We start from the raw sequence: 12,020 nt of genomic DNA, 5'->3' as shown, positions 1-12,020 counted from the left end.
TCTGTCTGTTTCTTTCACAGGAGCTGCCTGGAGGTTATGGTAGAGTGAAGCCTGATATTGTTACTTACGGCTCTGGAGTGAGAGGTTCTGGTATGAAAGGTGGATGCCGCTCGCTCTCTGGGACAAGCGTCGCATCTCCTGTGGTGGCAGGTGCTGTTACTTTGTTAGTGAGGTAAGACTTAAATCAGAATCTCTAAAAATATACTGATGGAGGAGGGTCATAAAAGGCCCTATAAAGGAACCCACCAAATAAAACTAAACTGTGTTTAGATGTAGGAAAACAAACTCAGAAAATAAAATCACGGTTCTTCTGCCTGGGACATTACCTTATCTGACTAGCTCTAAGTTTCCTGGGAAAAAACTTGAGAACTGTTTTGAATAGTAGTTACGTCTTTGAAAATATAACTAGGGAGACGAGTATTATGAACTAATTTTGTCACATTTTTTAATAATTTTGATTTGCTGAGCCTCTGTCAATTGTGTTGTAGAAGAGCAGCTGCTCAAAGTAGGCACCTGTAGCAGATAATTATCTAAGTACTTGTAAATTTTATAGGGTTTAGGGTTTTATGGCTATTGTCTGGTTGCATAAGTCATCTGTTGCGCAATGAAGAACTTGAAAGGAAGGTGGGAGTTGCAAGTCTGTACTTTGTGTTTGTCATTGCTACTACCTAAGGATGAGACAAACCTTTATTTGAGAAACACAGCAAAAATTCAAAGTTATCATATTTGCTCCATAAAATGGTGCATTTTTCTTTGAACAAGAAAGTTATCCACCCCCCCCACCCCCCACCCCCACCCCACCCCCCAGAAGGGTCATGTTGCGAAAGATACCAGCAAGTTTTCAGTTACAGGGGCTTTGATTTTCAGAATATTTTATTTAGCATATGAAGATACTTCCCTGATTGTAATGACTGCTGGTCATGGAGCACATTGTAAGGAGAAAAATTCATGTAATATTAGTTTTTAAGAGAAATGTGTCAGAAACTTGTCACTCTTCTTCAGCTGTTCCAGTGAGAAATCAAGTAATAATAGATAAATATGAGCAGAAGATGTTACCCACAACAAACTGTTTTTTGATTGCATTTTCTTTAAATCAAATTACTGTTAAGGCAGAATGGTAAACAAGACTAGCTAGAAATAGAAACTACAATAAAGGCCACCTAATGTTGTCTATTGTTTCATGTTTCAGCACAGTTCAGAAGCGTGAAATGGTGAATCCAGCAAGTATGAAGCAGGCACTTATTGCATCAGCACGTAGACTTCCTGGAGTCAACATGTTTGAACAAGGACATGGCAAGTTGGATCTCCTGAGAGCTTATCAGATCCTCAACAGCTATAAACCACAGGCCAGGTTAATTTTAATCCTTAATTAATCAATGATACACTATAATCTGCTGTATTTCTTTTAAGAGAGCAGGTGATGCATGTGTAACTCAGTTGAGCAACCTGTGCTTATGCAACAGAGAGAACTTGCACAGGTCTTACGTAATCCTGAAGCATGAATTTTGACAAGAGAATGGATCAAAAGTCAAAGTATTTTCTGCCTAAGTTATAGCAGTGTAGGGGTTGAAGTGTCTATGAGAGCTAAATTTACTTTCTCTGCTAGCCTCAGATATTATGACTAATGTAACCTAGAACACAATAGAAAAGTACTTAAAATCTAACTTTGGAGAATAAGAACATTCTCACTGTGCTGAAAAGTTTCTTTTTTTGTGTGTGAAAAATCTCTTCACAAAACTTAAAAATTTAAAAAAAAAATAGAGGGGGAGGGAAGAAGACTTGAGGGCAGATTTGGGAAGCAAGGTGAGAGCTTGATAGAGTAACTATGACTGGCATGTTTTATCTGTAATTTTTTCATAGTTATGTATAGCGGCATGTGCTTCTGTTTCTTGATTAATTTTTTTTTTTTTAATTTTACCTCCTCCATCCTGCGGTAGTTTGAGTCCAAGCTATATTGACTTGACAGAATGTCCCTACATGTGGCCCTATTGTTCTCAGCCCATATATTATGGAGGGATGCCAACCATTGTTAATGTTACTATCCTTAATGGTATGGGAGTCACTGGGAGAATTGTAGACAAGGTAAGACTTAAAATTGTTCCACATCGTGACTATTAATGTTGCTAAAAGATTTCCAGAAAAGACTATTTTAGCTATGAATTTCATAGAGCAAATCAGATTTCTTACTGCTGAGAGCAAGAGGCGCAAAATGTTTGATTTTAAAGGATTTGTCAACATGAGCTGTCTATAAGTTTTCAAGATTTCTTTGTATTCTCTGATAGCATTTAAAATCTGGATAGACTTTCCTTTTTTTTTTTTTTTTTTTTTTAAGAGAAATGGAGCATAAGTAATCTCCGTAAAGAATCCTGACATTATAAATCATGCCTCTTCCATGGGTCAAAATGACCCGAATGCATTGACTTACCAAGGTCTGCTGCAAAACCTGTTCTCTTACAGCAGTGATGTTGAGTATATTGGTTGACTAGGGAGGTTTTATTTTTTTTTTTTTTTTTTTTTTTAAGTACGTTTAAATGCAGAACGGATTTGGGAATTGATACAAGTTAAATAAGGCACCTATCCCAAAACTCTAGCCAATGTAAATGAGCTTAATTTCAACATTTTAGTGTGAATCCTGAGGTCTGTTTTAGATTTAAGCTTACATTAAAGGGCATTGAAGCTCTTATTCAACATCATTAACTTATGGTAATACTCAGACACAGCTGATGTAATTGGCTGCACCTGTTGCAGCCTTAACTGTCTTTGTTACCAAAACGAAATTTTGTGTTCTTACCAATATATTTTTGCACAGGACCCCAAAACGTTAAAACAGGTGCACTTACGCAGCATGCTATTCAGATAGCTTCTTAGAGAGTCCTGCCTCTGAAAAGCCTATAGTCCGGATAATTAAGGCTGTCATGATTAGGTTGATTCACTGACACAACACCAACCTTTTGGACTTTGTGGACATTTTAAAATTTTACATAATCTTCAGAAAAGCTAAGATTTGTTATTTCTTTGTGCAGAGGAAGAGGACTGTGTGCAAAAATTAGTGACTGCAAATACTGTTTTACCAGTGTCCTGTATTCTTCATTTCACAGCCAGACTGGCAACCCTATCTTCCCCAAAATGGGGATAATATCGAAGTGGCTTTCTCCTATTCCCCTGTATTGTGGCCTTGGTCTGGATACTTAGCAATTTCCATCTCTGTAGCAAAGAAAGCAGCATCTTGGGAAGGCGTTGCTCAAGGTCATGTTATGATCACAGTATCATCCCCTGCAGAAAATGAAGTAAGTTCTGTGCGTTTTGGTTTTTCTGTGTTAATAATTATTAAAACTGCATTCCGATAAACAAATACCTTCTTTTTAAGGGGTTGCTTTGGTGCTGTCATTTGAAGCATAAGTTAGATTGGGGTCAAGAAACTGAAGGGTACAAATAATGATCTTTATAGTCGAGAACAGCATTAACCCGTGAACTGGATATGCTTTAGAATCAGAAAACCTCTATTTGAGACTGACTTCATAATTTCATTTGTTTATTGTGAATTGTAAGTAATGTGTTTTGAAAAAGAGATTACTTAAATTTATTTCTTCTAGAACCATGCTTAATTGTTCCTGAGAAGTTTTTAAGGTTTTGAACAATTGAAACAAGTCACAGTTTTAACATATTTTAAGTATTTTATACTCTGAGCATAAATACAAACTGTTGAGTGCAGAAAAAAATACTATGGTGATTTAAAGCAAAAATCATCTCCTTGTCTCCAGAGCTGGCACAGGTGACTAAAAGTAGATTTGATACCTCAATTTTTTTGGTCTTTTACAATCCACAGTTAAATGGTGAATGTTCCCGTGGGGAAAAAGGATTTCACTATAGTGTGTTCTGTCCTGCAGTCTAAGAACGGTGCAGAGCAGACTTCAACGGTGAAGCTTCCAATAAAAGTGAAGATTATTCCTACTCCACCTCGTAGTAAGCGAGTCCTCTGGGATCAATATCATAATCTCCGTTATCCACCAGGATACTTCCCCAGGGATAATTTGAGAATGAAGAATGACCCGTTAGATTGGTATTTATCTCAGGTTCTATTAAATCAGTATTTCGTGATTGTGTGTTAGTGATACGGGATAACTTTACTGAATGCCAGAGAGCTCTGGCCTTTTGCAGTGTGGTGTGGGATTATCTTTTCTGAGAAATCCATGAAAATGCATGCTTTTGGTGCAGGATTTTTTTTGTGCTCTATGGTTTTATTCACATGAAATGAAAAGCTTTTAAAATGCACATTTAAGACACTGAGATTTTTGTTTGGCTTTCAAAGTGTAGCATTTTTCTTTTCTGATGTAATTTCTCCCAGGAAGTTAAGGGGGGCACTTTATTAGCCAATTTAGCATTCACTTATCAAAAAACCATGAGAAATTTGAAAGACTGAATCCTAAAGAAGAAATCCTTTGTCTGTTGAGGGAGACTGTCTTCGAAGCAGGGCGAGTCTCAGCCGACCTGTGTTCTTTCATCATGGAAACCACCCATAGGAAGAATCGTACAACAGTGTATAAGTGAGGATTAATTGTGTTAGTCACCAAGACATAGCCTTTTAGAAAGCTACTTGGAGCATGCAGATGTGCCAAATGGACAGCAACTCTCTGCTGAGTTTCAGCAATTATTTACAGGTGGACCTATGTGCTTCTTCCAGTTAGTAGTTAAAACTGCTCTTACTGGCTCTTTTGTGAGGAGGAAGTCCTGTGAAGAGCATCAGGCTTTAATGAAGTAGTGTTTCTCTGGTGCAACGCGAACATGTAGAATTGTGCTTTGTAAGGGAACATGCTCAATCTCTAGCTTTAACTGTATATCTAACTTCTCTGTAAGTACTTGGAACCAGTGTAACTTGTGAAGAATTTTGCAAGATGTCTTCAACACTTTTCTCTTTTCCTAAGGAATGGTGACCATATCCACACAAACTTCAGGGACATGTACCAGCACCTAAGGAGCATGGGGTACTTTGTTGAGGTTCTTGGTTCACCATTTACATGTTTTGATGCAAGTCAATATGGTAAGCATGAGTTAATTGCCTTGTTCTCCATGCTGTTAGCTTCTTCCTAAAATGGCCTGGTCTTTGGAAGACCAAAAATGTTGTGGGAGCACAAAGAAAAATTCTCATGGTAGTAGAAAAATATTATAACAGTGGGTGTATTTATTATTTATCTGCTGATACTTAGTTGTGTGAAGTGTTGCTGCAGAAGCTTGCTTGGGAGTCTAGTAGAATTAGTGCAGTTTTCTGTCCTTATCATGACAAAATGAGAGGGAAAGCCCACTTCTGAGTGTGTTAAAAGCCCCTTTGTATTCAGTCCCACAAAGGCAGAACTGTATTAGCCAAAAGATTTTGGCACAGTCAGACTGAAGCATGATGTGAATAGCAGACTAAAATCAAAAGTGCCCATTCTGGTTGGTTTTTTTTTTCCTGCAGGAGTGGCATTTTAAAACACTGATCTTTGTGGATAGACAAAAGACTGGGGAAGGTATTCCATCCAACCATATGTGATAGCAAAGCAGTATGTGGATTGTTTCTTCTGTGTTCATCAGGCAGGAGATTTGATAGATTTGCCAGGCAGGGGACAAACCAAGCAGGCCATGCTCTTTTCTGCTCCAGTATGCCCCAACAAGACCTTCTTTTTTGGGCTGGGATGTTCTTCAGTTGACTGTAAAGTGAGGGTGCATTCTCCTAACAGTTTTCTAGTTCTAGAAATGTTGTCAGTAGTAATCTTCTGTTCATCTTGATTCTTCAGTAAATATCTCACCATTGCTTTTTGAGTTCAGTGGATGTGCAACTCGATATAAAAATGGTAGCCCTTAAAAAAAGTAGCAAGATAGTTTCTCTTCTGAGACCACCAGTTTTATAGTTGATAGAGAGCAGCATTAGGGGACTTCTCTCTTCTCTGATTCACCATTACATTGTACCTCATTTGATTTGTAGTTTGTTGGGCTTCCAGAATTTCCTCAATGGGAAGAAGTGAGGGGTGAAAAATGCAGTGATCTGTGGTCCATCTACCACTTCTCCCTAGCTTGTATTGTTTGCAAACTTGGTGAGGGTGCACTCTGTCCCATTGTCCATGTCATTAACATGGTTTCTACAGGATCTTTATCAGAAGGCTTTCCAAATACAGACTACCTGGACTCGTAGAATTGGCCTGGTTGCAAGGGACCGTGAGATGCGGGGCCAGCATCAGTGGTTTATCAGATTGGTCAGGGTATCATCCTGTCGAGATTTGTGTTGTCTCTGAGGATGGAAATTCCACCACCTCTCTGGGCAATCAGAAAGTGAAGAAGCAAAATGGCTTGATACTTAGAAGCAATCTAAAAGCATAAACATGTTTTCAGGGAATAAAAGTGTGTTTTTCTGGTTGTGTTTTTCAGTGATGCAGGGAAGGTTGTGCTTGCTTGTTCACAGCAGTGGGAGAGGGTTATATGAAAGCGGCAACGGCACTTTAGTCAGGTCTACTAAAATGCAGCTGTAGTTTTCAAGGTCTGAATCAAACCAAGTTTCATAATAATTGTTGTCTACTTGGCTGCAAATCTGCAGTGGTGAGCGCTGTACCTTTAGAAGTGGAGCAGTGAAAAACCTTCTGACTAGGGTACATCTACATTAGCACTTTAGTTTGTATCAGCAGTGAATCTCCTGATTGTCCTCTTCTGCCACAGTTTGGCTTGGTTTATGGAGCATTTGGGTGAGACCAAACTTCAAAATACACACCTGACATATGTGGGCATTCAGTTCATGAGACCACACAAGCTTAAGTCACAAGTAACACCCTTAAAAAGCATACTGTGCTGCCAAACTAATTTTTGGATACATTTGTAAACTGAATTGTCTTGTGTTTCCCATCCTTAAATGTGACTTCTTTAGGTAAGCTGCTAGAGCAGGGCACATGGACCAGATATTGTGCAAAATATGCACTTGTGTTGACTTCTGCGTGGGTTGTGTGAATGGTGATAACATTACAGTTGTCAGCCTGGTGAACTCTTGTTTTTGCTTATACACACAGGGACTTTACTGATGGTAGACAGTGAGGAAGAGTATTTTCCTGAAGAGATCACCAAGCTGAGGAGGGATGTTGATAATGGACTTTCACTTATAGTGTTTAGTGATTGGTACAACACATCCGTGATGAGAAAAGTCAAGTTTTATGATGAAAACACAAGGTACTGATTTATGTCAGTTCTCTGGGAAATAAAATGCCATAGAATTGCCATTTTATGCACATATTACCCTAAAAATCCCAAATGTGATATGCTGTACTTCAGCACTTGCATGCTACTTGTAAGAATGGACTACCTGAAGAACACAATTGACCTTAAGCTGCAGCTTAAGGAGAATAACTACCTGTTTTATCATGACTGCGAAGGCCTCTATGGTAATGTAATCTTTTAAAGCTAAGAAAAACATTTACAATGAAAAGAAGTAAGAAATTAGAGACTGACAAACAAAGGAAAATGGTTGTGTTTTCACTTTTGGGGAGCAGATTAGAAAGAATATGTGCATTGCAAACAGTACTGCCAGGTTGTGCACCCATTATTGAAATTATTCCAGTGTATCATATGAAGAGAAAATACATCAATATCACCAGTGGTGATAGAGACCGTCATAATTACTGTAGCTGTCAGCCTGTTTTGTGTTACTGCTAAGCTGGAAAGATCTGTTTGCAGTTCGTGAGCAACTAGTGTTTTGCTTCATTAGAAAAATGAGAAGCAGGTTACATGACTGTCGTTTTTGCCTCATCTTAGCCAAACAAAGAGCATAAGACTGAATTTCTTTCTAGCAAATTGAAGTTTTCCATGGAACTGAATTGCGCTGAGAACTTTATGTTAGTATTACTTAACTTTTGCTCAAAAGCACTGGTGTCAAAGAGAGACAGCTGCTCACATGCTCCTGGAGTTAAATAAGGCTTTGAGATGTAGTTCATTGTTTAAGTGACTCTGAAAAAGCCTGCATGCGGGAAGACACCTGACTTCTCATTACACAAACTCTAGGAGTATATTCTGTATACTAATAAACTGTGTTACGCTGTAATTTTTACAGGCAGTGGTGGATGCCCGATACTGGAGGTGCTAATATACCAGCTCTCAATGATCTGCTTTCTGTCTGGAATATGGCCTTTAGTGATGGGCTGTATGAAGGTGATTTTACCATGGCAAATCATGAGAGTGAGTACTGGAGTCCATTGCCTACGCAGGCTACAGTGTGTTGTTTGGAAAATAGTTTCTATGAGAATGAGATTGAGTGAGAGTCAAGGGAACCACTCAGATTCAGTGCAAAGAGTCTCATAGGCATGCTTAAATTATTCCTTCCTTTGTAGACTGTATGTGAAAAAATTTCAGACCAGATAATGAATGTACTCAGCTTAGGCTTGCATTCCAGGTGCTGATACTTTGAAGAGTATTATTGGAGTGTGTCTGTATTTGTCTGGACTGTAAATGTTAGTTGCTAAGGTGAAGCCTTTGGTTTTAATTTTGCAATTACGTGGAAATTGGAAATTTTGGAGGAAGAAAATTAATAGGAACTTTTTCCTTGGAATATGCCAATTTAGACATGCATCACAACGTCCTGAGATGTTTTGCAAATTCCTGTTCTTGTAATCTTTTGAATTGTTCCCCCTCAAACGAGTATGTTTGGTTTCAAGTTCAAACTCTGTGGTTAGGCCACAGGTCTGTGACCTTACTGTTTTCTGACTTTCTAGGTCTAGCCACTCTTTCTTTTTATCTGACCAAGTCACTTGATGTTTTCATGCTTTGTTTCCAAATCTGTCTTCTGACTGGTTCATTTGGAAAGTGTATGGGTCGCGTTTTAACCCCCGCCAGCAACTAAGCACCACTCAGCCGCTTGCTCACTTCCCTCACAGTGAGATGGGGGAGAGAATCAGGAGGGTAAAAGTGAGAAAACTCATGGGCTGAGATAAAGACAGTTTAATAAGTAAAGCAGAAGCCGCGCATGCAAGCAAAGCCAAACAAGGAATTCATTCACCACTTCCCACGGGCAGGCAGGTGTTCAGCCATCTCCAGGAAAGCAGGGCTCCATCATGGGTAACACTTAATTGGGGAGACAAATGCCGTAACTCCAAACGTCCCCCCCTTCCTTCTTCTTCCTCCAGCTCTATATGCTGAGCATGATGTCATATGGTCTGGGATATCCCTTTGGTCAGTTGGGGTCAGCTGTCCCAGCCATGTCCCCTCCCAGCTTCTGTGTAATCCCAGCCTCCTCGATGGTGGGGTGGGGCAAGAAGCAGAAAAGGCCTGGACTCTGTGTAAGCACTGCTCAGCAGTAAGGAAAACATCTTGGCATTGTCAACACTGTTTTCAGCACAAATCCAAAACATAGCCCCATACTAGCTACTATGAAGAAAATTAACTCTGTCCCAACCAAAACCAGCACAATGTGAGAAGAGAAGGCACCAGCGTTGAGGGCTTTATATGCTCACCAGCATTGATTGAAGGACTCTGGTTCTCTGTAGTATAAATAATGGCTGTTAGTGTGAAATACTGTGTTTCTCGTGGCATTTGATTTAAGTTTTTCAGTTCAAAAAAGATAATGTCAGTCTCCTAAATGGAAATATTTGAAAGCATTATGTAAAGGTGAACCTGCAAAAGCTGTGCTTAGAAATACCTTCTCTGTGAATACACATATTGGTCAAAATATGCAAATTCAGAGCAATGTTCCCGGGAATGTTTTCTGCTGTGCTTGTTTTAACAGCTCACTGGAATATGGTGGGAAGGGAGGGAGTGTCATTTCTAGTCTAAACTGCAATTTTGTGATGTCTTTCAGTGAATTACGCATCAGGATGCAGTATTGCAAAGTTTCCAGAAGATGGCATTGTCATTGCACAGACTTTCAAGGATCAAGGTATGCGCTTCCTTGTCTTTTTTCTGTTTTTTGTTTTGCCTAGAATATGTAGTTGGATGCCTATCAGGCAGCTGCAATATGACTCTGTATATAATTTTTATATAATACAGCAATATCCAAGTGTATATATGCAGTCTTTTATTATGTTTGCTGCATGTAAACACATCTGCGTGTATGTGTGTCATGCATCTTCAAAGGGGAGGGGATTGTGTCATAATTGTGTTACTTGTCCATGTTTCTCACAAATTTCAAGTGCTACTGAAATATATCCCCTAATCATTGCCAAATTTGGTGTGAATGTTGTGGTAGCTGTGGTGATCTAAGGGTAAAGGTAAGGAAAATTTTGGTAGACAAAATGTAACCTGCTAGACTTTCATAAGGGAAAATTTTAGGCATGCAGAAAGCCTATGCTCTCAGACTTGAGGGATCTGTTCTCTGTATATCCATTCTCTTCAGTTTTATCAGAATATCTTTTCATTTGTGAGGTCATAATTCAGAACTGTAACAGCAGCAGGCCATTTAAAAAAAAAAGACGCATTTTTTATGAGCCTGTAGAAAGTGCTGTGTAGGACTAAATGACCGGAACTGTTAGCGTGTTGCAGGTCAGGTTCGTGTATGTGGGTGTAGAGGGTTTGAGTGTGTGAGCAGAAGCGCATGCATAGCTTCTGATATAACCCAGCAGCTGCTAGAGAAGATCAGCAAGTTCATTGTATTTTTGACTTACAATGTGCAGTAGATGTGACTACCTAGTGGAGAAATCTTCTGGAACAGTAAGGAGCTGATCTGTGTGAGCCTTTTGGAGGTAGCCTGCTAGACCTGTTTTTTCTGTTGAATCCTTTTCATTACAATTCATGAAGCAAAAGAGCTCTGTGTTTTGCTTCTGCTATCTAAAGGCAGTATCTCAAGTAAAGGAGACTAAATACGTAGTATTTGAAATTTGTCTTATTTTGTTTTTTGAAATGGGTGTTAGAGGCGGGAAACCTTTACCCTAAAAACAGCTTTCTAAACTTCATTTTAGTTCCTTCGTGAATTGGGGTGTTTTCACTCATGCTGTTTATTAGAGCTTTCAGTTCACAGGAGATAAAATGATTGGATGGATTTGTAAGGTACAAATGGCAAGTTTATAGCCAGGTGTCCTTTTGGTTTTTCTGCACCTACCCATTCATACTGGAAAGGTTCCTGTGCTTTTTTCATTTTTTCTCTGTTCATCGATTATCTCAGTTATAACTGTAAATATCTCGCAAACATGTCTTTTAGGTTGCCAGTTTATTATTCGGATACTTGCAGGGCTTTTAGAGGCAGGCCTTTCAATGATACTCCTTTAAAAATTACTCTTTACAGTACAGGTAGAAGTGTTTCAGAAAAGGCTGACAAGCAGATCTGTGAACAATGGTGGGGCTGGATGTACTGAAAACTGGCTCTGCCTGCCAGTTCAAAGAGCAGCTGGGGTGAGGAGGGAGTAAAATTTGCCAAAGGTTAAAGCAGGGGTGGAGGAGAAGGTGAGAAAACTCACATGAGTTTCTTTTTTCTTTTTTTTTTTCTTTTTTTGTCTTTCTTTTTTTCTTTTTTTTTTTTTTGGCTTAGGTATCCTTACTAAACAATACTGTTCTTTGTTCCTGAATTGAAAGCTGAACAGATGAAGCACAAGGGTAACTAGCAACTGCAGAGTTAGAGAGATGCAAACCCAGCAGTCTTTAAAATGGGCTTCTCCTGAACAGCTGCCTTAAATGAGTTCAGTCAAAGCCTTTGTCTTGCAGCTGCTGCTTACAGAGAGGCAGATGTTGGATTTCATGGAATGTCTCTACTGTTCTCTTTTGTTAGTTCCATAGTAGATTTTCTTGTAGGAATAGGTAGGCATGGCAGCAAAGTAAGTTGGCAAAGAGCAGTGTGCACTGTGATGGCTGATTCTGCAGCTACTATGTCCTGTAGAATTCTGCAGAAGGACTAAAACAACATAAGGTGATTTGTAAGGCAGAACATTTTCATTTTAAACCTGTTGCTGAAAATATTAGGATTTTTCGTTCAGGAATGTTGGAGATAATCCGGGCCATGAAGTCTTTTCCTGCTTCTCCACCAAAGAAAGAAAAACATTAACATCAGTAGGAAACTTCATAATCAGGGTCTTGGAGCAGTTTCATGT

General features: G+C 39.1%; 1 protein-coding gene across 3 annotated transcripts in view; it reads left to right on the top strand.

Annotated features, from left to right (window-relative positions):
- MBTPS1 (membrane bound transcription factor peptidase, site 1) overlaps window positions 1-12,020 on the top strand; it is a 28,401-nt gene that overhangs the window by 9,659 nt on the left and 6,722 nt on the right. For all 3 annotated transcript variants that reach the window (XM_069793730.1, XM_069793728.1, XM_069793729.1), the window contains exons 10-18: window positions 21-172; window positions 1,190-1,351; window positions 1,938-2,082; window positions 3,099-3,287; window positions 3,888-4,060; window positions 4,923-5,038; window positions 7,029-7,185; window positions 8,063-8,187; window positions 9,803-9,880. In XM_069793730.1, coding sequence (XP_069649831.1) covers window positions 21-172; window positions 1,190-1,351; window positions 1,938-2,082; window positions 3,099-3,287; window positions 3,888-4,060; window positions 4,923-5,038; window positions 7,029-7,185; window positions 8,063-8,187; window positions 9,803-9,880 — 1,297 coding nt within the window. The remainder of the gene's footprint in view (window positions 1-20; window positions 173-1,189; window positions 1,352-1,937; window positions 2,083-3,098; window positions 3,288-3,887; window positions 4,061-4,922; window positions 5,039-7,028; window positions 7,186-8,062; window positions 8,188-9,802; window positions 9,881-12,020) is intronic.

The sequence above is a fragment of the Haliaeetus albicilla genome, chromosome 10, assembly GCF_947461875.1.
Source record: "Haliaeetus albicilla chromosome 10, bHalAlb1.1, whole genome shotgun sequence".
Lineage (NCBI taxonomy): Eukaryota > Metazoa > Chordata > Aves > Accipitriformes > Accipitridae > Haliaeetus > Haliaeetus albicilla.
This window is presented reverse-complemented; position numbering and strand designations above follow the sequence as displayed.